The sequence below is a fragment of the Xiphias gladius genome, chromosome 17 (assembly GCF_016859285.1).
Source record: "Xiphias gladius isolate SHS-SW01 ecotype Sanya breed wild chromosome 17, ASM1685928v1, whole genome shotgun sequence".
Taxonomy (NCBI): domain Eukaryota; kingdom Metazoa; phylum Chordata; class Actinopteri; order Istiophoriformes; family Xiphiidae; genus Xiphias; species Xiphias gladius.
Genome location: NC_053416.1, coordinates 17366549 through 17393599, shown reverse-complemented (window position 1 = coordinate 17393599; position 27051 = coordinate 17366549). Strand labels below are relative to the sequence as shown.

Below are 27051 nucleotides of genomic sequence, written 5' to 3'. Positions count from 1 at the left end.
GAACTATTAAAGTCTTAATCTTTGTTTCTGGGGAGATATTCATCTGTGCTGCACACAAACCCCATCGCTTGTGATTGGCCACAACACCGATGTTTACATCACTTCGGTGCGTTTGAACCGCAAAGTATTGTATCGACGCTGCTATTCGAGGAAGAATTTTGTCGCTTTTTGTGTTTTATCGTTTGTCGGAGAGTTCCAGCACGATGTCTGTAAGGCTGTGTTAGAGCTGGTCCGTGTTTCAGAGACTGTGCGGTTACAGCCATCATCTGGTGTTAGCTAACGCCCGGTAGACGGCACTTGATGGTCAAACCTGGGAAACAACGTTAGCAGCTGCAGTCTGCGTGTAAAACGCGATTCATTCAGCCCCAGTCTGACTCAGAGAGATGCCACCCAACAAACGGATACAGAAGAAAACACTGAAATTGGAGTGCGAATGGGGTTCGTGTCAGGAGTCGTTCAGTCGGATGGAAAACTTCTGCAAGCATGCGGAGGGTCACCTTAGTGCGTTGAACATGGCGGAGGAGGACGAGGAAGAAGCAGAGGGTGAGGAGTATTTTGTATCGTAATTCACAATATCTGCCTGTGGCTTGTTTCCTGTTGAAATGTTACTTAGAGCTCTTGTGGAATGCGGATTGAAAGCGTACTTACGATATTGATATAAGAGGGCAGTCTGGAGGTAGTGGGACATTGATTCATTTTTCCTTGATTTGGCTCTGCACTTCGGCACATTAGATGTAAATGAATGAAAATGTGTTCAAGCATTGTAACTCTTCTTCAGTGGTAAATTCAGCTGCCTGAAATGAATTTCATTGAGCAATTGTTCAACTTGCTGAAGACCAGACTAAAGGCAAAAAGCCCCCAACACATGTAAGAGGTGAAGATGTCTACAGTCCAGGTCTGGCAGGTGATAAATATGGAAGATACCCAGTCTGTGCTGGTGTCTGTAAGTTGTAGACCTCAGCCAGTCATTGAATACAAAGGATTTGCAGCCAAATATTAAATGTGATGACTTTATGTATCATTTTTATTTTGTCGAATTTTGTCCCTTACAACTGGGCGAATTAGTATAAAGAGGATGACAAGTCTTACACTTTTTATTTGATGTGCATCTAAAAAAATTATAGCTAAAAGCTGTCACTTTGCCCATAAGGCTCTTGCTTCATTTTACATCCACTGTACTCTAGTGCTGTTAAATGATAGATGACCAACAAGCCCCGACAAAGGCAATGTCCACTAATGCAGAGTCTTCTTCTTGTGCGAAGGGGAAAGAAACTGTCTCTGGAGAGAGTGTGGTTTCTGCTCTGTGGAGGGTCCTGAAGAGTTGCGACGACATCTGTTCTTTCACTGTTACCACACTAAGCTGAAGCAGTTGGGTCAGCAGGTGCTCAATGCCCAGCCAGAAATTGGCAGCTGCTCCATCGGCTACCACAACCGCAACATCATCCCTGAAATCCCAGACAATTTTATCTGCCTTTGGGGGGAATGTGAGGTACAGTCTACAACAGTCTACATCTGTGAAACATACCACACCAACAAATTACAACATCTTGCCAGTTATTCCTCACAGCCTCAGTCATCTTAATAAAGCCACTTGATACACAGTAATAGTTTGGAAAATCTGGTGGCAAATGATATTAAATGCCAAACAATTAGGGTACAGTGACTTGACCTCAGGGTGCACACAGCTGAGATAAAGGGAAGGATTTCTACCTGTTAAATGTACGTGAAATAGAATTGAACCAATTTCTTCATATTTGTCAAAGCAACCACCATATGAAAACCCTGAGTGGTTCTACCGCCATGTGGAGATGCATAGCCTGTGCATCGATATACCAGCAGGAGACTGTGAATTCCCAATACGCTGCGGATGGAAAGGTAAGTAATGTAACATTGCTTATCTTTATATTTTAGTTCAGAAATGTCGATGTAACTCTAAAGATACTAAACAACAAATTTATGGTGAAAGAGGTGTGAAAGGTTAGTAACTGTTCTGTGTAATACCAAGGATATGGGATTGTTGAGTACAAGACTTGCACTTGTCACTCTCCAGATTGCGAAGCCACTGCTAAGGGCCGTCCTAAGCTCCGGGAGCATCTGCGCAGCCACACCCAGGAGAAGGTAGTGGCATGTCCAGGCTGTGGGGGCATGTACGCCAGCAACACCAAGTTGTTTGACCACATCATACGACAGAGCGCCATGGAAGGTAAAAACCTCTCAAAATTATGACAGGATGATTAATAACTAAGTTTGCAACTTATTTAGGTTTAAATTCTAACATACTCACTCTTTGCGCTTGTACGTGCTGTAGGTCAGAGGTTCCAGTGTTCTCATTGTTCCAAACGTTTTGCAACAGAACGACTGTTGAGAGACCACATGAGGACCCACGGTCAGTTCCACCTTCATCACTTGATCAATATTACTGGTTATTATCAGATATTCCCATGGACTTAAAAAAATGTGTAGACTTGAGATGAAAGATGTGAGGACTAAAAACACCTGACTGGTCTTTTTTCGCATGTTTTAGCCAAGAAACTCAAAACACAAAGTTTGTACTACTAATAACCATTTTCTAAACTCTGCCTTACATTTTTAGATTGATTTCTACCTTCCAGGTAAAAACTTGTTTCAGTTCATGCCAGTATGAAGTGAAAATCTGATGGAGAACTCATCAGTATCACAACACCTATGAAGACGCTAGCTATTCCATCACAGTAATTATTTGGTCCACAATTGTCCTAAACAAGTTTGTGTGGGGTTTTTTTTTTTCTTTTTTCTTTTTTCTTTTTACCCCCACAGGTGTTGCCATAAGTCCTACCCATTTCCCACACACACACACTGCTAGTTGAGTTACTGCACAGTTGAACCCATAACCATTAGTAAGCGTTTAAACTTCAACTCTGTAGACCAATGCATCCTGTTTGCAACTCACACTGCAATATAATCACTGTAATAGATGTCTGTGTTGTGAAAGCAACAGAATCGAGTTTTAGAAATAAAGATATCGTAAGGATTTCTTGGCTTGAAACAAGCATAAGTAAAAATAGGCTTTTATAATGTCTATTTCTGACCAACTGACCAAGTGATACACTTTGGTGTCCAAGTGAGTGAGGGAATCCTTTTGACAACAAACATCGCTGCAGTATTATTAGAAGATTTAATCTAATTAACGTATTGTCCTTCTCTTCTTGGTACAGTGAGCCACTACAAATGCCCGCTCTGTGACATGACTTGTCCATCACCCTCTTCACTGCGCAACCATATCAAGTTCCGCCACAGTAATGAGAAGCCATACAGCTGTGAATACTGTGAATACAGGTGTCACTTCCTCTGAAGATACAGCAATGCAAATCAACATTAGCGTGTTGACACACATTGCATTTAAGCTTTCTTCTTTTTGTATTTGTAGCTGTAAGAATCTGATCGATTTGCGCAAACACCTGGATACGCACAGCAGCGAGCCGGCATTCCACTGTGACATTCCTGGCTGTGGTTTCACCTCTCGTACCCTTGGCACCATGAAGATTCACCACAAAAAAGAGCATGAGGTAAAAGGGGGAATCTTTTAAATAATTGACTTGCACTCTCTTGGGGAATTTTAGTATCATTTATTGTTCTGCAATGTTTCCCTTCCGTAATCAGGGGAGTTTTGTAGCTCGCTACAAGTGCCACGTGTGTGGTCAGTGCTTCACCAGGGGCAACAACCTAACAGTCCATCTGCACAAAAAGCATCAATTCAAATGGCCCGCTGGACACCCAAGGTTCAGGTAAGTCTTGCATCGATCATCGAATGGTACTGACCATGAGATGTGTGGAGTATTGTAGCATCGATGACCTGTCTGTCACTCTCTCAGGTACAAGGAGCACGAAGACGGCTTCTTGCGTCTCCAGCTGATCCGCTACGAGAGTGTGGAACTGACCGAGCAGTTGATGAGGGAAAGACAAAACAGGCAAGCGGAGGAAGGTGAGGACGGTGACCAGACTGAGGGGCAGGAGCTCGAAGAATCTGCGGGTGCAGCTCCTTCAGAGTTGCAGGTGGAACTGAGAGGGGTGCTGCTGGAGGAGCAGAGGACTGAGGAGACGACCATCAGTGCTGAGGAGAGCAGTCAGGAAGAGGGCATGTTGTACGTTCTGACTGGAGGTTTGTCACAAGCTGGAGAGGGCTCTGCCATGCTGCATCTTCAGGATATTGCAAAGCAGCAAGGAATGCAGATGGTTTGACCCCCGCAACAGTCCTGCATACATGAGAGGACATTCTGTAATCTGTTCTGCTGTTTCAAGGATACATGGAAAGTATATGAAAAATCTTGTGGAATACCTGACCCTTTAGTGGGGGCTGGTACAGAGATGTAGCTCTGATTCTAAAGTTAGAAAGTGAGGATAAGTTAAAACGTTTAAATGAAGGAACACTTACTCCATGATTTTGACTATAAGCCTATATTAGGTAATAAACCTTTTTTACATGTTATGTTTGCTAATATTGAACGTGTGGACAACCTGTTTGCCAGTATTTTAAAATTATTATCAATTTAGTCATTGTACTGCAACATCGTCAGATTGTTGGATACTAATGCTTTATTGCCTAGTGGCTGGTCATTCATTTTTAGATGGTAAAGCTGTCCAGAATTCAGAAATACATCAGCCACTTTTGAAGGTTTAAGATATGACTCAAAGTAATGGTGTGTTAGCATTAGCACCATAATGTGTGGAATCTAGCAAAGATGGCTTAACTCATTAGCTTGGAAAGTGTGTATTTTTTGACATGGAATCTAAAACTTGAATAAACTTGTGACCCAAAATGTTTGCAAAAAGTGCGTTTGAAATAGTTGGTTTTTTTGGGGGGTTTTTTTGTATTATATGGAGTGAAATGTTTTCTACACGGTCCACAGTATTCCTCTTTTTACAAGACATTTGGAGGAATATGCATTACATATGCATTCAGGCCACTACATCTATAATATTCACCATCTGTACTAGCATGAAGGTGCAACCTGCTGAATACAGTTGCTCTACTTCAGCTCTATTTTATCAATTGAAATTCACTAGAATGGACAAGTTATTAATTTAATATGTTGACGGACCTCTTAGAAGAAAAACAGATATTGGTGAGTGTAAACTGAAATTTTGACTTTCTAATAATATTGACTCATATATATTTTATTATATCATTATTATATTATATTATGTTATTATTATATTAGATAGGCATATTCTCATATTATAGTTTTCATGCATGTGATTTAAAATGTTTTTGCCCGAATAGCAAAATACGTTTGGATGGGCTGTTTGAAGGCACACTTTGTGTACAAGTTAATCTACTTAGTGAGTTTTTCCCCGATTTTATAAAAGCATATCATTTTACACCCAAAAATGTGTATATTTATATACACTACTTACTACTTCATGATACGTACTATCAGTGCTTTGATTGCAATAATTCAGACAAAATGAATGCCTCTCATAACCCTACACCTGACAACACAATGTGATTGTCTCGTCCCCTTTTTGCTTTATAAAGGCTCTGGTGATCAGGTGAATTGAATCATGACAAATCTTTGCCAAAGGTGTGAGCTCAGTCACAGCATGATTTACCATATGTAGTGGCATTAGCTGTGTGTAGAAGATTAGGCAGCACACACAGCTTAGTTTAAGTGTTACTTACTGCTCTCTGCTTCCTCACTGTGCAGTAAGGGAACTCAGCTCTCCTGGGACAGCTTCTAATGGCTTCCTGTCTGTTGACTTTGCAAGGATGACGATGTACAATATAAAGTTGATGGTCAGTTCCCAGATCCCTCTGCAGATTTTCCACAGGAACTGATTGCATCAAAAGATGGGCACCATGAGGTTTTATCCACTGCTATTGTTGTCCTTGTTTGGGTCCTTCCAGAGAGGAATGCCTCAGTTGCCTGGATGGGTTGGAGAGGTGGAAGGTAGTGGTAAGATCTCCTATAATTCCAGTATAATGTTATTTTTTTGGTCATATTCTATTGTTTAAGTCATGGGACAGGGCTCATTGTATTGTGGGAAGAGTTCTTATGGATTTTGTCTGAAGAGTATTTCCAGATTGGGGTTTGCATTGAAAAAACATTGTTTTTTTCATTGATTGTATGGATGTTTGTCTAGTTCTGGTGTATGACAAAGCTAATTTAAGTTTCTTCCTTTTTTTTTTCTTTTTTTTTCTTTTTTCTTTTTTTTTTTACCGTAGGTGAGACAGAATGGATTCCCCAACCGGATTTCATAGATGACACATATTGGTCTGGGTCAGCGCCTGTTTGTTTAGGAGGCTGTAAGGCGCGACACCAGGAGCTCAGGAGAGATAGCTGTGGAGATTCAAGCTGCTGCTGGCTCGGCTACAAGTCCCTGTGCAAAGGTAAGACTTAGACCACAATTATGACTGACATTCTGTTGACATTCAATAGAACCCCTTAGACACAGAGAAACTAAAGTCACTCTGTCTGATGTACTTGTTATGCTTTGCCTTTGCATTTTCTTTCCCTTCGTGTGGCAGTGAACTGTGGGAGCCCAGACGTGGACTATAATGGTGTAGTGTACGGTAACGACTGGTGGGTGGGCTCTGTGGTGAGGTATGCCTGTCGCTCTGGGTTCATGCTGGTGGGAAATCCTACCAGATATTGCCAGCCTAATGGTCTCTGGACGCCAAAACCCACCTGCCTCCGTGAGTAAACATTGACCACAGTGACAGAAAGATTTTATGATCCCTTTTGGTTCATCATATGATTTAGTCTACCTGTCTTGTAGGAATGTGTCAGCAGGGACGCATTGAAATAAGTGAGAGGGAACTAAATGGGACCTGCAACTCCACCTGCGCATATAAGAGCTACTTCGGCCCACCCAAACAAGGCTGCGCTCGGATAGACAACTGCAAGAAGAAGGAGACAGGCTGGAAGCGGTTCTTTGCACACTGTGTCCCTTGCATTTGTGACTGCGCTTTATCTTGTGGTGAGTAGTTTCCTCGCTATACGCTCAGATATAAATTATGGACTGGAACTGATGTAATGTGAGCACGTTGCACTGTTGTCTCGGTGCAAATACACTTGAAAGTGTTTGATTATTGCTTTGAACATTAATTTGTTGTCTGTCTTTGAAGAATTCCATGCAAACTTAACTTTTGTGTTTTCATTTTTTAGCATCTGCCGGCTAAAACATGGAGAAAACACTATGTTGACTGTACAGTGAGACATCAGATGAAGAGGAAACACACAGACAACTTGTCAGTGCAAAATTTGGATCTTTAATCTCTGACACACTGAAGCCAACAATTTCTGATGGTTTCTGTATACAGAATGTTACGCTATGACAAGAAGATTTCACTGCCTGAAGTTCAGATCCATCTGAGTCAGTGATAAATTATAAACAAAGCAGAACTCCTAAACTCATCTGTGTGATGTAGGGTCGCGAGAGGGTCAGAAAAGAAAAATGAGATGAATTTTACTCATTTAAAACTGCCTTCAAGAGGTTTTGTCTGGCTCGGGTCAAATAATTATTTGAATTACTTCAAATTTAAAAAAAAAAAAAATTACCTAAAGTGCCAGTGGGTGAGTTATGTTTTTAATAAGAATCTCATTTTGGCAAGGCAAATTTTTGTTCACAGGACAGATTAGGTAGGTAGGACAGAATTCTCTGGTTGGCGGAATTATCTATCTATCTATCTATCTATATATATGTGTATGTGTGTATGTATGTATGTATATATATATGTATATATATATATATATATATATATATATATATATATATATATATAATTATGATTATAATTTCATGCCACAAATTCCATGTCCTGGGCGTATTGAACATATTCTATTTAATGTGTGTCTGTAAACATGTTTGTGTTCCTAAGAGAAAGGGAGAAATATAGGTAAAGACAAGGAGAGAGGGAAGTGAAACCACAAAGATTAGCGTCTTTGCCTCATCGCTCCTCCTCTCAGTCCATCTGTCTGAAGAAGCTGAAACCTTAATCTTATTATAAAGGGAGGAGCTTTGGTCAGGGGGCTCAGAGGTCAAATTTAACAAGCACACTATTTTACAGTTAGTTTACTATGTACACATTTTAAAATATTTATTTTTGTCGTAAATCAAATCTTTATTTTTATATAGATGGACTGTGTAAATGTGAAATGATGTCTGGTGCATTTGAAAGGAATAAAAGGAACAAAACTAATACTGGCCTATTTGCAGTCAAACAACCCACAGAGAAATCGTTTCTATGAAGCTTTTTTTCATCCACTTCTTTCTTGATTCATGGTACAGTTGAAAACCTGTTCAAATCCTGAGTCTGTATCAGTTTCTTTCCCTTAAAAGACTTTAAGTTGTCATGAGCTGAAAAATATTGCCACTAATAACAGTTAAGGAGTTAGAATAATATCATCACATATGCATCTCCCCTCTGACTGTTTTTCAGCCTCTAGCAGTTCTAGTGGATAATACAGTTTCTGGCCTGTAACATTTCTGTCAATACTGGCTGTGTTCTTCAAAATACTTCTTGTATCCATTCCTGATACACCCCATATATATATTTAAAAGTAAAAACAATAGTTTAAAAACAAGTTATCTCCAAGAACTATGGATGACACAAGGAGAAGTAATTGGCTAAACATAAACAATATGTAAATAAATGTTACCTTAATTTTTCAACCAGTGCCACTCTTTGATCATTTGCCAGCCAGTTTGGTGGAGTCCACTAAATGGGAAGCACAAACTCACTATCTTATTTTACTTTCTGTGCCTTTGATAGACGACATTGCTCTTGAAAGCCACCAGATGTTGCTGTTTTGTTTATTCTCACATACAGCAGGTTACAACATTTAGCAACACTTTTCAATTTACAGAAACCTGATAATCCAGAGACAGCCGTAAATGCAAAAATAAAAAATAAAACAAAGTTTGATTCTCTTCCACATCTGACCCCACAGCCCTTCTGCTGAACAATGCAGCTCATCAGTGTTGGGTCCAGGTGCTGAACCTTAGGATGATGTGTTCATTTGCTGTAGGCTTGTAGCAGCCAATTCCTGTGAAAAGGGTCGTGTACAAAGTCTACATCAGACATATTTATGATATGATACTTGAGTTCATACATTGGCATAGACTCGGTGCAGCTCAGTAGATGTGTTGTTCTTGCAGTAATAGCAATTACAAGATAACGAGAAACTGTTTTTGCAGCATCTTTTCTCCAAAAACCGAAGAAGTACTCATTATATTGCAAAATAAGTCTGCAATTATGTAGTAGCATTGCCCGCTGCATATATAAAAGACAGATATAGAGAAACTGTCATAACAATACAGTTTTAGAATAATCACACTAAAGGAACATCATGAGGCAATAAGTGAAAAGATAACCAAATTTCCTGGCTCATTACAGCTCATTAAGTCTTCCTCAGATATGTTGTATTAAAACTCTGGGGAGGATACTCACCCACATCCAGCCTGCTATACTCTCCTGAGCTTTCTGATAGGATCTCCCAGTACGTCTGCTCATGCTCATTGCCAGCTATGCCATTCACACTCTCCAGCAACAGGCCAAAGTCTGGATCCTCCTTCACCGTGAACCTGGCAACACACAGAGAGTCAGAGTTTGTTTCTACAGGAGTTTCTTCAAGAGCAGAAACTGGTCATCATAAGCTTAAATAGGTAGGATATAAAGGCTGCGTTATCTTTCAGAATAAAGCAAGATGTGGAGATATATTAAAGGGGATCTCATGGAATGTCTTACTTGAAGTCCTGCTGTGTTGCCTGTAGTCTCCTCAGAGCGCCCAGCAGCACACCTCCCTCTACCACAGAGCTGAAATAGGACTCAGGAATCATGTTAGACAGGTCCCCCTCCACGGACAGTCTAATTGGAAGAGACACTGGACCTGCACACCATATCATACTCAGTTATAGTGATGCTTTACACCATACATTCCCACAAAAGTGAGTAATTCAAGATTATACTCCCGCATTCTACTCTAAATTCACCTTTGTTGGTGAGAGTTCCTTGGGTCAGCAACAGAAGAGAGCCCACAGAGAGGAGAGTAGCTGTGCTAATTTCCATCCTGTCTGGTCTTTTCCCTCAGACGTGTGTCTAATGGCCCAGCAGCTCAGTACTTATAGTGTGCCTAACCCTCTTTTGTGAGCGCACTCCGGTCCCAGAATACCTTTATTGATGCTGTCGCCATGTAACTTTGCAGACCTCTTTGTTGAGTTCAAACATTCAGCCACAGACTGCAACTAAAACTACAAGTGTTTAGTCTTATCTCACAAATGTGAGTCAGTCGCAGTTAATGGTGTATGAATAGAGAAAAACTCTTATTTCTGAAGTGAATTAATGATCATTTAGTTGATTAATGATCTCACTCTTGGTGTTTTCTCAGAAGGCGTGAATAAGAATGGTCGGTTGTTTTTATATAATTAATGAATGCAAACATGCGATTATTCTTCAGAGAATGGAAGAAAGGTCATTTCACTTCCCTCAAGGCAAATATTACATTATGCATTCAGGGTTTGGCGTTTGAAGTAGAATAGCATATTGAAGTAGTACCTCATGTGTCTGTACTGCAGTCTTATCAATCAAACTTGAAAATGGCCATGCAACACACTTACTGGAGCCTGAATTGTCCCCATCAGACCAAGGCGGAGTTGTAGAAAAAAATATATCTAATCATTTAATCATAATCATATATGTCTAAGCTTTAGAATGTGGACAAGAGCAATAACATGGTCCTGGTAGGTAATATTAGCATCTAAAAGGAGGCACAGAGAGGGGGATGGGTTGCTCTGCTCAAATTGCTTGCTTGAAAGCTCGTTTTAAATTGGTCTCATTACGAGGTAGGTACGACTGGCTAAAAATGGTTTTGATTTCCTCTCTGGGGTGATGTAAGGCATGGCGGGCCCGCTTGCACGCGAGTAACCCCGGCTGTTTTACCGAAAATAACCCGGGCACTGCAGCATCAGCACCAGGCAGCTGCGCAGGTGCGGCCTTTAAAGAGGCAGAGATGCCTACATTTCACCAAAACCCTCCTCTTGTTTATACCGACTCTTACTAGCAGTGTAATGACAGCGACGGGAGCCAGGTTGTTCATGTGTATCAGTATTCTGTGGCAAGATGATAAATTAAAGAAAAACAAACTCATATTCACAGCAGCGTTTTTATTCTCATTTCATTGGATTATTCCTGTTTCTCTTTTTTTCCCAAGGGGCAACATCCCAAAGTAGCGCCAGAGCAGAAAATGGAATACTTCAAATGTTTAAAAATATGATCTGATAGGCCAATTTAATGAAACAGGCTCTGCAGTCAATCTGATCTGAAGGACTAATTAACTGTGAAGTGGTTCCAACTCTTAAGTCAGTGCCCCAGCCCTAAACCACCATAATGTCTTTAAAATGTCCTTACAGAGACTCAAATTGTGTCATATCAACTAATGCACTGTGCTTATGGTGCCTTTAAAATATGCTCTCTATTTATTATTTATTTTTCTTTCTGAGACTTTGTCCATCCTCAAACATGATGTCAGAATGAGGATGAGAAGGACACGATCAAAACCAAAACAGTAGATGATTTTTCCTTCAGTAGCATCCTGCCAGCAACGCCCTGTACCCCAGACCGGCGTGCGTACCACACAGACGCACCAACCGGTTAAGAGGATAACGACGGCTGCTATATCGAGCTGCTGCTGCTGCTGCTGCTGCTGCTGCTGAAGCATCTGCATCCCGGTTTGGCTGTTTTTGTTTCATTCCAGACGTCAGGGACTGGAGATTGTCATCAACGCCAATGCCGAAGATGTCCGTGAGTAGGCCTATTTCCATACGAGTTCGGGACGGATAGATTTAACGAAAGGGATAATCCCGCCGAGGAAAAACATGACAGGCATCCTGTTCCCCTGACCATTTTCAGGGAGTTGCGGTAGTGGTTTTGGGATGATGAGCGCCGCACCCCGAGAGATACTGATAAGGAGAACACAGATCGGTCCTTAAACGCCACACAACCGATCCGGATTTTCCCTGGACTGTGGCGCACAGTGAGCATCTTGTTGTTTTTGGCTGAATGGGACTGTTTAGGGGGACCTTCTGATGTGGAGGAATTGCGCTTTTTTGTCTGAAAGCATCAACAGAGCGCTGTTGCTCACACCCAGAGAGGAGAACCAGTGCTGAGCTGCTCACCTGGTCATTTCTACACACAATAATAAGTATGTTCAATGCGTGCGTGAGTGTGTGCGTGTGCATGTGCAATGCAACACACTGTAGGACTGACTGGTAAAGCCACCGTTAGTGTAAAGATGTCCTCAGGCTCATTTTTGACTCAGCCACCTTCCAAAAGTCACTTCCCCCCACTGCTATGTCATTTTCCAGCTTAAATAGCGTCTCAGGTTTTCATCCTCATCGGTTTGTCGTTAACAGGTTGTTTCTGAAGAGCAGGGAGCATCTGTCATCAGTGCAGAGCCCAGAATCCCCACACCACTGCAAAGCTCTACAGATACATCTAATAACCATATTTCATCCCCTCAGGAGACTTTTACTATGGTCGTGTGTGCTCACGTGTCCTGGCTTTGGGGCCGCACATGACAGAACATGGAGGCCTTCCTCTGACTGAGAGACCATTCAAGTCTCTCAGTGTTTTAAAGAGTATATGTGCGGGCTGGTAATGGAAAGTCACTAATGGCAGGATGATCAATAGAAGCCATGGTCAGTTTTCTTCACTCGTCCTCTTCACATAAGGATCTTTTATTACACATACAGCAGGCCATGGAGGGTAGACAGTAGCTGCAGAGTACTACAGGACTGCATGGGATTGCATGGCGGCAGTGGATATTTGTACACATCGATTATGTGGACACACATGAAAGGTGTTTTGATGAGGAGAGTTATTCACATACATTTGCTGATGCTGGTTTTTAGTCTCTGTTTTAGGTTTTATTTGCTCCATAGCATGCTCTCTCAACTCTTTGCCACCGAGGAGCGTCGACTGTATCATATCTATCAGCATTTACCACATAACCTTGTTTCTGACATGAGTGGTGTCACAAAATGATCTTTTATGAGGATAAATGCGCCTTAACTAATCACAACTGTATTGGAGATCGCTGGGTGGATGAGCTGTAAATATGTTATAGGTGGAACAAAGAGAAGCTTCAGTAATTCATATCTGACCCTGACAGACATTGTTTTGTCAACATGTGCTGGTTACTTCTTTTAATCACTCAAAAGCAGTCCTAAAGGTGTTTTCTCAGCTATTTGTACAGAGTCATTATGTTTTGTTCGTTAGACATTTGCTGCGTTCTTATATTATTCCTTCTTCTACACAGGGTACAAATTAGCCTGTAAAAAAAAAAAAAAATTGTCAGCTAATAAATGTTGGTATTTCTAAATCCAGTATATTGGATGATGCATCCCTCACTGCAAAATACCAATGTACCCAACTGATAAAGCCAAAGGTGTTCCGACAGTATTATTGGCTTGGCTATATCAGAATTGGCAAGTGTGCCAGTCGCTAAGTTACACAAACTTGCAGCAAAGAAATGCCAAAGATATGTGTGAGGTAATTTGGAAACAGTGTTGATATTACATGATTTGTCTACCAGAAGTTACAGGCAAGTTCATTTTTGATCTGTAAAAATGTCTATACATGCATACTGTACATAACTTGGTCACAATTCTTAATCAATCAAAAGTGTTTGTTTATGAAAAATTAATATCGACCAACAAATCGTTATCAGATATTTTAAAACTCACTATCGAGGTATCCGTATCCATCCTGCCTCATAAATCCAGCCTTGGTTGGGCTCTAGTTTGGATTATTTTCGATAGCATACTATTTTATTTACATGTAACCTAAAATATTAAGGCACTATGACCTGTAAGAGTCTACCTCTGGAAAAAAACATTGTCAGAACACTGACTTTTGTAAGAAATGGAATTATCAAACTACAGTTTCCACATTAGTCTGAATCAGTCTGAGGTACATGTTGCTGTAAATAAAAAAAATAAATAAAAAAACAACAGTATTAGTCATCAAGCAAGTTTTGTATTAATGCTCCGACTCCAGAGCTTAAACGCATAAATTAAAAATATTTTCCATACATTTTCTCTAATATTAATTTTTCATATTATAAACAATTTTACTGTGACTTATAATATTTTAAATTCCACCTTCAACTTGACTATGCTTCCATTATGCCGTCAGCCTATTAGTTTTGCTCACAGCATTTTAATATGACCATCCAGAAACCTTCAACTGATATTTACATGGCTTTTTATTTAAAGCTAGAATACTAATCTAAAGTTGGCCACTTGATTAACTTTTGAAAAGTAATTTGAATTATGCACTTGATCCTCCTAATTCATTTCATTTAGTTCTGAAGTATTTTGTGATAAATAATTATTGATTCTTACCTGATCAATTAAATAACAGTAACATGATTTGACTGTCCTGACATCTTCGGTATACTGATATTAGGGAAACAACGAGTTGTTTCAGTTTCAGATCATTGGAAAGCTAATGTTTCAGAAGGCACTACATGGTTTAACAGACACCTCAGACAGGCTGTCTTGTCTAGGATGAAATTTATGTGAATCAGCAGTATAAGCCTGCTGCAGGACTGAAACCAGATCCCAACTCCTCACACTCAGAATCTCATTCCCCTCAAGCAGCCATTCCATAGAATAAACTGTAATCGGATCATGTGCAGCACCTAGTTTTAAGATGTCCTAAAATCCTCCCTACAACACACCTTTGTGTCCACACATCTGCTCAGGCAACGCGTCAGTCAACCAACTAGAAAACAATATAAATGACTCAACACCAGTGAAACGTTTGTCCTGTTTACTGGTCAGTGTTAAATTAGATTTATTTCCCTTCATCTGGTTTATTGCAGTGCAGGTCATGATTCGTACATTATTACTAACTAAATCTCTATAGCACTTAACACGAGAACCCTCTCAGTCAGACATACCTCTTTGCAAATGTCATAGTTTATCTTTTTTGAAAAATAATTAATTGAAGCCTAATTAACCATTCTGTTGCATTTCCATATGTTACAAATTTCCAAATGAAAATATACTTGAAACTGTGTTAATGCTTGGGAAGTTTCAGATCTTTGAAGAAATTGGTTAAATTGATTTTTCAGGTGAGAAATTGTATTGGAGGTTCTCCATATATGAAAATGTAGATATATGAAGCAGGGTTGATGAAAAAGAATGAAACATTTTCCTCTGAAGCAGGAGAGTGGAGATGAACAGTTTAAAAACTGACAAGCCTGTCCTCCTTTGCAGCCTTTCAGTATGGCTGAGAAGACACTGGAGCAGGGCTCGGTCAGCATCCCCATGGAGGAGACCAAACTCCACGGCGGGGCACCTCAGGAGGCGCCGCTGCTCACCCACCTGAAGAAGGTGGAGAACCACATCACTGAGGCTCAGCGTTTCTCCCACCTCCCACGCCGCTCCGCTGTGGACCTGGAGTTCAATGAGCTCTCCTACACCATCCGCGAGGGTCCGTGGTGGAGGAGGAGAGGTACTGCAAGCCCAGCTCGCATTGTAACCATGATGGATTTGCAAGCAAGCACCACCCATGATGATCAATATCTGGAGTGCAGGAATTTCAAAGGAGGAGTTTAAAAGCCTTCATGATATTTAAGAAAAATATTTTTTCCCCAGTGTTGTACTGTCGCTCTTGACCTGCTCTGTTGTTCTGAAACATGCAGTCCAGCCCAGATCTAACACACACAGACTTGCAGAGTTCCACCATGTTGTAGCAGCCAGTGTTCCTGTAGGCTTTGCTTCGCTCAGCAGAGTTTAGACATAGTAAATAATTTACGCTTGCAGGTTTGCACACTGCTTGCCTCTCTTTTCCCTGTGTTGTCTGACGGTAGGCGGTGGCAGCAAGTCAGGCCCATGATTGATCTCCTCATGAAATATGGAGAGCATTTATACTCACCCCCCTTATTAATAATGAGCCTCCAACCTTTGGTCATCTATGTTGGTCAACTAAACCACCCTCTGTAAACTATTATGTTTAGCTGCTCTTGTTACGCTCTGTGTATTTAGCCGGGTGGGGATGGGGGACTTCAGAGGAAAACTTCATTTACATTCTCCAAGTGGTATCCTTAGGAGAGGCCCTACATGATGCATTGCAGGTCATCTTGTTTTATTTTCGGTCTTGTGTAATATTGATGTGCATTATGAAAGCCTAGCACAGGAGTGTTTGTTGTTCCCTGTGAAACCTGAATGTATGGAGGGTATTCATGAGGAGGATCATGGCTGGAAAGAGGAACACCAGGGGAATCTTGTTCGGGCACTGATGCACATGCTTTTTCTTTAGTAGTCCCATCAAAATCATCCCGTGGTTTCTGCTTTTGTTTGTATCATCTCTACGGGATGCCTGCCTCAGCTCATCAGGCTGTGGAATAGGAAGTGTCTCAGCTTTTTACTATTTCAGTGGTGTCTTTCACAAAGAGGCTTGCTTGCCATTTTGTACCTCCTGTCATTCGCCCTAAACCCCTTTCTGCCAATGCAATTACCTCTACCAATCACATAAAATTACAAGCCACACTTAACTTTATGATCAGTGTGTTGCTTGTATTTTACACATGCTTGGTTAGTTAATAGTTCATTCTGAGGGGCTTGCTGGTGTTTTTTTTCTCCCTTAACAAGCTAAGCTTAGAGCTGATTATCTGTAGTCCCTGTCCCCCTGATCAAAACTGCAAAACAGTTGTAATCATGTAGATCTATTGTTCTGCTGTGTGCTGCTGTGATTATTTTTCTGTGGATGAAATACATCATTTCACTTTATTTTGCTGAATTATGCTATATGTAATTATACAGCAGGTAGGAAGGAAAGAGGAGAAAAAGGATGATGTGCAGCACAAACTGTGAGCCTTAAAATCCGTGATGTCATTTGCAATTTAATGTGCTCTGGTCTTTGAGCCACTGACACACTACTTATGAGTCATTTCTTAAAATGTCTGCGACCAACAGGAAGCGATTACTAAGAGGGACTATGTCTTATTCCAACGGGGAGATACTGTAAATGCAGTAAATGTACAGTTGTTCCTTTTATCGTAAAAGGGCTCAGGAAGGTTAGGTGATGCATGGGCTGCCCTCGGTCTGCATTTGTATTACAGGATCTTCTTGGCAAGGGCAGCCATTCATCCCTGTTGGGATGAATGGCTGCGAACTGCTTTCATGTTGAGGGTATTCTCCTCCCGAGGGAGATATCTGGTAGAAAACTAGTCCAGCAACGAAACAGGAATGGCAGGAGGGGAGGGAGAGCAGGAAAATGTTTACATGCCTCAAGGTGATTTCTGCTCTGCATTTTGTCTTTTACTGCAATTGCTTGTCTGCACCTGCGTTGATGATTTGAGTTTATTAGGAGGAAAAGGAGTGTTGTCATCTTACAGAGATAAAGTCACAGCTTATACTTTGCATGCTCCGTGCTTCCTAGACCGTGCTGTTTTTCTTAAAATGCATAACCATGCACATAATAACTCAAATTTATGACTGTGAGGCAAAGTAATCCATGTTGCTTCACCACTAACATTTTCTCATTTTCTTGCAGAATGGGTATGAAAATGTATGATTAGGTTTAATCAGATTTGAAAAGAAAGTCTGTACATGGAGCTCACAGTGATGTGATGTAGTCTTGTGTTTGCTTTTTTATTCATCCTGTTATGTTGTAGACTGTATGTTCAAACAAGGGTAAAACAGAAGTCAAAGTGACACGTTATATGTTTGTCATATAAAGAATGGTAGCAATTTATGCAGAGTCTGAGTATGTTATCTTCTAAATCCTCATGACAGGTCAATGTGAGTTTATCAAGGCTATCAAGCAGATCTTATTGCTTCATTTAGGTTCTTTCTTTCCCTCATTTCCATTTTCTCTGCACACAATTTCATAGCTTGGACAAATTTATTTAATAATGTCCCATATAGTTTAATAAACTTGTTTCTTTCTTTAAAGCTGCTTCCACTTTACCATAATTGGTCAAATTTGCTGGAACTGGGTTGATTAATGCAGTTGTATATAGTTTAAATAGCTTAGAACTCCACTGGCGTTACACACCAAAGTCTGTTAACAGGTGTTGGCGAGTACTGCTGTATAAGTGAAAAAAGTTGGATAAAGCCTTTTGTGGCTGCAAAGGAAGCTGCACAAATTTTGATTAACTGCCTCAAGTGATGTCACTTGAGACAGCGTGATTTGGGACTGAAGGCTACAAGTATGAAAATGAAAAAAATCTGGGGGCGCGGCGTTAGAAAGAAGTGAGCTCACCAGACCTCTGTAGCATGCAGGTCAGTTCTCCTTGAGGCTAGCAGATCAATGGTACATTAGTTGCTACTAGCATAACACATCTGAATCTCCAACTGGACTGTTGGCGGTCAAGTTGCATTGTGGGTAATGTAGGTGGCAGGTTTTGACAGAAGAATGCATAGAATTAAAAAGACGATATCTCAATGCAGTCCTAAAACAATGTTAACAACAATGTTATAAAAGTCAGTGGAGTAGTCGGTTAAACACATATTTTATCTATAATGTGCACGACAGCCTTTTATATAAAGTTATTATTTTGTTGTGTTGAAATGCATTTTTTCATCCAACGTTATGATCACTGCCTAGCTGTGTATGTTACATTAAGGTTAATCAAATGAGATAAATACAGAATATGCAAATGTAAAAGAGGTACTCATCTTCTCAGTGCATCCAAGCAAATTTAATCAAAGAGCATATTCATCAGAGTTTGTGTTTTGTGTGAGATTAGAATGAAATTAGAAAATTAAGATAAGATTGTACTAAAGAAAAAGACATTGATTAAGCCAGATCATACTGGTTTATGGAAATATTATATTCCTTGTGTGATAATTGAGTTTTCATTTATGTCATGCGCTCCAATTTGAGGCATGTGATGATCCCACCTCAATCATAATAATTTGTCTAAGAATTACTTTGAGATTACCTATGAGATCAGGCTGGAAACTCTTGAATATACTGTCACATGCTGTTAAATCTGTGTGTCTTTGTGGTATCAAGAGTGGACAGTGAGGTGACTTACATACTGGGTGATCAGGATGTGCCTGCAGCATCACACAGATTAGACCATTACTATGCAAGACCTCCAACACTGGGTTAGATCATCAGTATGCACCACATGCCAGAGCAGGGCTGCTTCACTGACAGTAGGTTGCTCTGCTGTCTGAGTGGAGCTGTCTGATGTAATAACACTGCGAGGGAGGAGAGGGCACTGCCATTAGGCTACTTGACTCATAGAGCGAGGGTTTTAGGAGGGCTGGAAGCTCTGCTGAGACCTTACTCACTCGGTTTGAGACAGGAAGAAGTGTGACTGCAGGCACTGAAGAGATGGGTGGGGCAAAGGAGACGGGTGAAAACAAGGGAGGATACTTAACAGCCCTTTTATTTTAACTTTCCATATCTGGAAGCTTTCAGAATCTGACAGTCGTGAAACTGTTAGGTTTGGGTTTTTTTTTTTTACTATTTCTACTGAGCTGAAAAAACTAGTCATCTTCATTAGCAGGCCACATCACTAACCATTTTTAAAACCGCTGCACAGAAGTAATACCTGTGGTTTTTCTGTTGGCGCCACTGAGAGTGTCATGATCTTAAATCTCTCTGCAATGTTGTTTTTTTTCTTTTCTTTTTCTTTTTTTCACAGCACTGTTAGGCCGCACACATCTCTTTAAGTGCTGTAAAATCTTCTGGATTTTACTTTTTCATTCTTCACATCCAACATCATCTTGAATTTTTTCTTTTCTCCAGATATTGATAACAGCTTACAAATCTTTGTCTAACTTCCCATTTCCAGTATTTCTAGTACTTTTTAAAATAGTCAATTGTGATTATAATAGTCAGAGTAGCCTGCTAATAATGATATTTATATATGTGACAACACACTGGCTTGACCATTTATGATATTCGGATTAAGTAGCTCTGCTGGAGTGAAATTAGGCTTGCTATCTGCATAATCAGCCATAGAAACAATTTCAGAATCCGTGAATTGAGTTCACACTGTTCCTGGCTAAGGCTGTCAGGCGGTGAACAGGTGCAGACTTATAACTGACCATGCAGATGGACCTTGGCTATGAAATTACCACATTGTAAAGGCAAACTGAATACAGAATGTAAAATACTTTTGTGTCAGCAGAAATTTCCAGTTATCATTCTTGTCAAGAGCAAACATCAGTCCTCGTCTTGCTTTTATACCTGGCTTTTCTACAATTAATTTTCCACGAGTACGCTAAAAACGTAGGGAAGAAAATAGTATATAAAAATATATAAAAATATAATTTTATCTAACAATAGCTGACCTGTTGACCTGTGTACAACATACATTTAGAAGCTTACTTTTAACCATCTGTTTGTCAGATAAACAACAGTCAAATTAACCTTGAAATTATCCTTAGCTCTTATATTGAATCTTGCAAATAAACTCTTGAAATCTCACTTTTTGCCCTTGCTGTTTTGTTTTTGTGCATATATTTTTCCATGGTCCCTAACCTTGCTTTTTACTGTACTTTATGCAGTGCATTTTATTTACTGTTATTGAATATTATTAGTCGTTGATGTTCAAATTACACTTTAGAAATATGTTGTCAACAGTGTAACCGAAATGTGTGTCATGTAAAAGGGCTAGAATATTAAATATAAAGAAATTATTTAGAGTTCATGATTTTTACCAGTCAATCATTCATGTCTATTTTCCAAACATTTAGATATCCTAATAATATGGTTTAAAAATATATGTAAACTTAAGTAGTAAAAGTAAAATGTCCAATTACCTCAACATAAATAACTGAGCATTTTCTTCTTTTCTTCAGGTTACAAAGCCCTCCTCAAGTGTTTGTCAGGAAGATTCAACAGCAGAGAGCTGATTGGCATCATGGGGCCTTCTGGAGCTGGGAAATCCACTCTGATGAATATTCTGGCAGGGTACAGGTAAGATTGAATGGGGGAGCTGTAAATTGTAGGGGGTTTGTGCAGATCCCTGACCACCTTATATTCTCTTACATAATTTTTACAAGATAATACTTTCGATTTAATCTAGTGCTTAGAAAATGGCTGCAATAATATTCTGTTTTCTGTGCGGAAACAGGGAGACTGGCATGAAGGGCCAGATCTTGGTAAATGGCCGACCAAGGGACCTTAGGACCTTCAGGAAGATGTCCTGCTACATCATGCAGGATGACATGCTGCTGCCACACCTTACTACGAGGGAGGCCATGATGGTGAGGTCAATAAAAGAAAAACTCCCTACACCTCATTTAACCCTTCTAATCAATATGTTGACTTCTGTCTTACTTTCAGGTTTCTGCCAATCTGAAACTGAATGAGAGCATACAGGTCAAAAAGGAACTTGTAAGTATGAATATATCGATTGCATTATATATATATATATATATATATATATATATATATATATACATATATATATATATATATATGATTTTAAATCAATGTAGTGATGTGCCTTGATTTTTCAGGAATGTAATTTACAGGATTAGGTCAAAACACAGATCAGGCAGAAATCCCCCAACCCCACAAGGGAAGCTGGCTGCAGACAAGATGGCAACAATCTTCAACAACAGTCATCCATATACAGGAAGTCATGTGACTTCCAGCCAGGAATATTACAGCTAACCAAAGCTACATTTTAACATGGGAGCATTTAATGGTTTGGTTCACAGAAATAAACTGGTTTAAAGTAATAAAAGTTTAACTTCTACTTAACAAATTCTTCCACTAGAAGAAAGCAGACACTGCTGCGAAAAAAAATGTAGAACATTGTATACGGATGACAATAGTGGCTGCCATCTTGTCTGCAGTCAGTTCCTTCTACATTAGGTCAAAGACTATAACAATATTGCAATATAAGGTAACATATACCATCATAGAAGATTGTATCCATATCACCCACTCCTGTTGTCAGAAATATACTCCATCATGTACCGAAATTCATCTCTATTTGTGTCTAAGGTGGATGAGATCCTGACTGCTCTGGGTCTTCTGGAGTGTGCTCAGACACGCACCAACTCTCTTTCTGGGGGTCAGTGTAAAAGACTGGCCATTGCCCTCGAGCTGGTCAACAATCCTCCTGTCATGTTCTTTGATGAACCCACCAGGTAGGATATCACTCACCTAATCTGAATCTAAGTAGTCTCAACATGAATCCTGACTAAATAGTGCATACGTCTCTCTGGTTTTCTGTCTCACCTTGTTTCCCATCCCAGTGGTCTGGACAGTTCGTCCTGCTTCCAGGTCGTTTCCCTCATGAAGTCTCTGGCTCAGGGAGGTCGGACAATCATCTGCACCATTCACCAGCCCAGCGCCAAGCTCTTTGAGATGTTTGATAAGGTAATTTGAGTGATTATAGTGCTCAACACGTCTAGCTTTACATTGGTTGCTGCTCCGACCAGGAAAACACAGGTTTGCATGATTCATTTTATCCAGCTGAAAGGCATGTTGTTTTGTCAGTTGTACATATATTCTTCAGGGAGTCAGTGTTTCGGAAACTATGTTCATTACTCTGTACCTGTGCTCCCCCTCCACCAGCTGTACATCCTCAGTCAGGGTCAGTGCATATACAAGGGCACAGTACCTTACCTTATCCCTTATCTGAAGAACCTGGGCCTCCACTGCCCGACGTATCACAATCCTGCCGATTTCAGTAAGTCGAACATCTCCCTGCATGTTTGTGCTTGTCAATGTGTTTGTTCTTACTAGCTTGTCCTCTCTGTTCCCAGTCATTGAGGTGGCTTCAGGGGAGTATGGAGACCTAAATCCGGTGCTGTTTGAGGCTGTCCAGGGTGGACTTTGCTCCGAGGAGGGCAAGAAGAACTCCAAAAGTGACTCTTCCTGTCCTTCACAGTGTCACAGTGTAAGTTATACTAACCCCCTCACCTAGCACCACACCATTATGCTTTGTATTTACAGAGGTCAAAGCTAAACAACCGTAAAACACCTTTACTGATCTCAAAAATAGTATGATTACAGGAAATTGCATAAGATTTCATCAGTTCCCTTTAGTGGTTTCTGAAGGATTTACTGCATTCATAATAAGTGATGTACTCGTTTACATGAAAGATGCAGGCAAAATATTTCAAATCTACACTGCCAAAGTGTGATAGAAATGATAATTGTCCCCCTCATTAAACAAATAATAGTAAAGTGGTGTCAGTTGTGTCCATTTTGACCAAAATTTGAACCTAAAAAAGGACACAGCCAATAAAAAAATCAATATCCAGCAAGTTGTGTTACATTGGAACAAAATATTATTACTAATTATTCCCCCAAACTGTTCCTTCACTCCATCGATCTTTCTCCTCAGCCTCTCTCCGCTAACACTCACTCTCACTTCTTTCTCAGTCTCATAAATTACTTTTGATAAGAGCATCAGCTAAATGCTAAAACTGTAAAAGTAAACCACTTAGAGCACTCTATTATACCATTATTCCTATACTATACATAATGCAGTTTCGGCCCTCCACTCCTTTTAACATTTGATCAGTTTATTGATTTTCATTGTTTCCCTTTGCAACTTCTTTTGGACTTTTCTGTGGAGGCATCAAGCAGTAACCTTTACAACAGATAGAGAGATCTTTTCTATTCTTACATACAGTGATTGCATCTTCATCCTCTTTTTCTGGCCATTGCCTCCAAACTTTCATCTTCTTTGATTACATGATTTAACATGTACAAATATTGTATAGATGTTATTGAACCATAGTAACATTCTGCATTAACTTCTCAGCTTCCAGTTGAAGTACCTGCAATCGTTCATCACTTAGTCTGGCGCAGACACGGTGTGCATTCTGTGTTTGTTAATGAAATTATGGACAAAATGCATGTCTGAACTAACATTTTGGCACATTGTGTAAGAATAGTGTGATATTTTGGGAAATATGTGGAGAGATGAGATGATTGATACCACCCTGATAATTGTCCTTTAAATATAAAGCTACAGCCAACAACCGGTTGGCTTACTTACGTTTTTGTACGTATTAAACAAACAAGATATAAACCTGTTAATTAGTGAGTTATAGAGGTGTTGTTAGGTGGATTTTGTTGCCTTCACACAGAGGCAGGCTAGCTGTTTCCAGTCTTTGTGCTAAGCTAAACTAAGTTAAGCTAACTGTCTGCTTGCTGTCACTTCATATGTAACAAACATGGGAATGGTATCATTTTTCTCACCTAACTTTCTGAGAAGAAATTAAATTGAACTGTGTCTTCAGCATCAATTACAGACATTTTGAGTCACTTTCTCCTAGGACTGATACTGTACCTAATACACAAACTCAAATAACACACAAAAATATCTTGCATGACATACAAATACACACATTAAAACATCCAATAAAATATATTTGCATTCCCTTACTGTTTAGTCCAATTAAAGATTTAATTTGGAGAATGACAAGGGGATAATTCCTTGTATCTGTGTGTACTACATAACTGATTCTTTGCTCTCACTGTTTTTTTCAACAGGACACGGGAACCCTTGAGAAACATAGCTTTGCCACCAGTTCATTCACACAGTTCTGCATCCTCTTCAAAAGAACTTTCATTACAATATGCAGGGACACGGTAAAAGAATTATTCTACAAATTATTCCTACTCAGGAAAAACAAAGCTAAATTGATTCTTGATATCACTTAAGGGTGTTTTTCTTTTCAAGGTGCTGACCCACCTCAGGGTCATGTCCCATCTGTGTATTGGAGTTCTGATTGGCCTGCTTTATCTCAAAATTGGAAATGATGCCAGCAAAGTCTTCAACAACACTGGTTTCCTCTTTTTCTCAATGCTGTTCCTCATGTTTGCTGCCCTGATGCCCACTGTCCTAACCTGTAAGATGCTAAGTCTCTACCACTGATTTGGTATGTTGTTTTTCTGGTGGAAGTTGAAAATATTTTAACGCTGCTGTTGTTCCATAGTTCCTCTGGAGATGTCTGTGTTTGTAAGGGAACATCTCAACTACTGGTACAGCCTGAAGGCCTATTACTTGGCCAAAACAGTGGCTGACATACCGTTCCAGGTAATGTTTCAGTGATTTGATACTCAGTGGTTTGGACATGTATTGACTATAATTTAAATTAATGACACTGAAAATCTCTTTCACAGGTGATTTGTCCAATCATGTACTGTAGTATAGTGTACTGGATGACTGAACAGCCACCAGAGGCAGGTCGCTACCTACTTTTCATGGCCTTGTCCACATCCACAGCTCTGGTAGCTCAATCCCTGGGTCTGCTTATAGGGGCTGCATCAACATCTCTGCAGGTAGGTGCACCTGCACACCGTGAGTATCTGCTTACAAGATATTTTGTTGAGCAGGTCTTTTCAACGAATACTGCTTATTTGTTCCACAGGTGGCAACCTTTGTGGGTCCAGTCACAGCTATACCTGTGCTCCTCTTCTCTGGCTTCTTTGTCAATTTTGACACCATTCCCAAATACCTGCAGTGGAGCTCTTATGTCTCCTATGTCAGGTACTGTCAACTACTTTATGCAGTTACAATTTCTAAGAGTTTTACTAGCATTTTCAACTTTAGGCCAGTGGTCTTTGTGTTGAGGCTTTCTATGATCTGAAATTATTATCTTTAAATGTGCCTGGGTTCATGAGGCTCTGTCAAAAATGTCCACTCTCAGGTATGGTTTTGAAGGGGTGATACTCTCTATCTATGGGATGAACCGGTCGGAGCTGGAATGTCCAGACTTGGTGTGTAAGTTCCAAAAGCCTGAAGAGGTCCTGCAGCTGCTGGATGTGGAGGATGCAAAGCTCTATGTGGACTTCATGGTGCTGGGGGTTTTCTTCCTGGTCCTCAGACTGGCTACTTACCTGGTCCTACGCTACAAAGTTAAGTCAGAGCGGTAAGACTTCCAGAGGCAACCACTGATGGATTCAGACGCTCATATCCTGGCAGTGTGAGATAGTAAGAAAACATGTAGTCACTCTTTCTCTGTTTCTACTTCACATACATACATGTACAAAGACATACACAATTCCAGCACATACAGTCATCCAAAACCTTTGCTGCACCATTACCCAAACTGTACAGTATAATATTATCTTTACAAACGTTTGTTATTAAAGAAAAGGAAAGTTTAGACTCTAAAGTATGGTGTTCTACCCCCTACCCATCATTAGCTGTCCTCCAGGTAAAAGTATTTCTCAGATCACCATCACCTTCCCATAATATTGTGTATCTGCACCATACATAAACGGAATACTCAACAAAGTAGCAGAAAGCATGTTTCATTGAACTGAGAAATTTGGATTTATACTTATTTGGCCACACCAGAAAAGTGCCGTGTGAATACTAAACTAAAGCCTCCGGGTTTATGGGGAGCCATTGTACCCATCTTGGTACGGGAGTGTCTAGTAACATGTAGCTTCCAAAGCCAATGCCTAAAAAGGTAACCAAAGGTGCACATCAGAAGATTTCAAAATGGATACTGTCTTATTGCCATCAGGAAAAGAGGTAACTTTCAGTGCCAGAACACTTTTGTGTGGCTTTTTTCTCACCTGTACGATCATCTTATCAGGCATCCTTACCATGACAATGAACACGATGTCTTTTCTTTATGGAAAACAACCTTAACAAACCGACTGCCAGTGGATGACTTTCCATTTCCAGTGAGGATCATTTTCACAAGCCTTCTGCCCTACCATTGACTGTGGTAGAACGTTTAGACGTGGATTATATGTTCGCAAAAATGTCCAGCAATGTGTCTTATACAAAGACTGATATCGAGACATCCTGCAACCAGGTGTTGCTCCCTCATTATAACACGTTTGTTTCTCCCATAACCGAGGAAGCAGTTGATGAACTGGGAGCAAATTGTGAAAGCAAGCATGACTGCTGTTTCCAGCCTGATGCAGAGTGCTTTCTTAATCTTACTGGTTGCACAGAGAGAATGTCGTTTTAGATGAAGCGCAATAGCCTGTCTTATGGTTAGAGAGTGTGATGTTTGTCTAATCAGTGTCGCTCTTTTGACACAATTCTTTGAACTGCTTGTTTCCACTCATCTGACTTTTTAGCTGCCTCCTCCCTGAGCTATGAA

General features: G+C 40.1%; 3 protein-coding genes across 5 annotated transcripts; all 3 read left to right on the top strand.

Moving 5' to 3' along the window:
- The first annotated feature begins 28 nt into the window (after positions 1 to 28).
- On the top strand, positions 29 to 4797 carry LOC120802353 (histone H4 transcription factor). The gene is made up of 9 exons (XM_040150077.1): positions 29 to 543; positions 1263 to 1489; positions 1764 to 1875; positions 2051 to 2203; positions 2309 to 2386; positions 3195 to 3315; positions 3407 to 3545; positions 3640 to 3764; positions 3852 to 4797. Exons 1-9 carry the CDS (start codon positions 384 to 386, stop codon positions 4216 to 4218), a joined length of 1482 nt encoding a protein of 493 aa, XP_040006011.1. The 5' UTR covers positions 29 to 383; the 3' UTR covers positions 4219 to 4797.
- Positions 4798 to 6589: 1792 nt separating this feature from the next.
- si:ch211-117m20.4 lies at positions 6590 to 7204 on the top strand. The gene is made up of 3 exons (XM_040149753.1): positions 6590 to 6673; positions 6757 to 6957; positions 7146 to 7204. Exons 1-3 carry the CDS (start codon positions 6604 to 6606, stop codon positions 7157 to 7159), a joined length of 285 nt encoding a protein of 94 aa, XP_040005687.1. The 5' UTR covers positions 6590 to 6603; the 3' UTR covers positions 7160 to 7204.
- An 8066-nt stretch (positions 7205 to 15270) lies between these two features.
- On the top strand, positions 15271 to 25861 carry abcg4a (ATP-binding cassette, sub-family G (WHITE), member 4a). 3 transcript variants are annotated; one of them, XM_040150869.1, is made up of 15 exons: positions 15271 to 15499; positions 20812 to 20929; positions 21087 to 21219; positions 21299 to 21349; positions 21968 to 22113; positions 22222 to 22345; positions 22544 to 22658; positions 22735 to 22848; positions 24036 to 24037; positions 24476 to 24574; positions 24666 to 24834; positions 24922 to 25022; positions 25109 to 25267; positions 25357 to 25475; positions 25636 to 25861. In XM_040150869.1, exons 1-15 carry the CDS (start codon positions 15271 to 15273, stop codon positions 25859 to 25861), a joined length of 1905 nt encoding a protein of 634 aa, XP_040006803.1. The 3 variants fall into 3 exon arrangements, with proteins under 3 accessions (XP_040006803.1, XP_040006802.1, XP_040006801.1); XM_040150868.1 differs by lacking the exon at positions 24036 to 24037 and having other exon boundaries at positions 22735 to 22868; XM_040150867.1 differs by lacking the exon at positions 24036 to 24037 and having other exon boundaries at positions 22735 to 22873; positions 24469 to 24574.
- The last annotated feature ends 1190 nt before the right edge of the window (positions 25862 to 27051 follow it).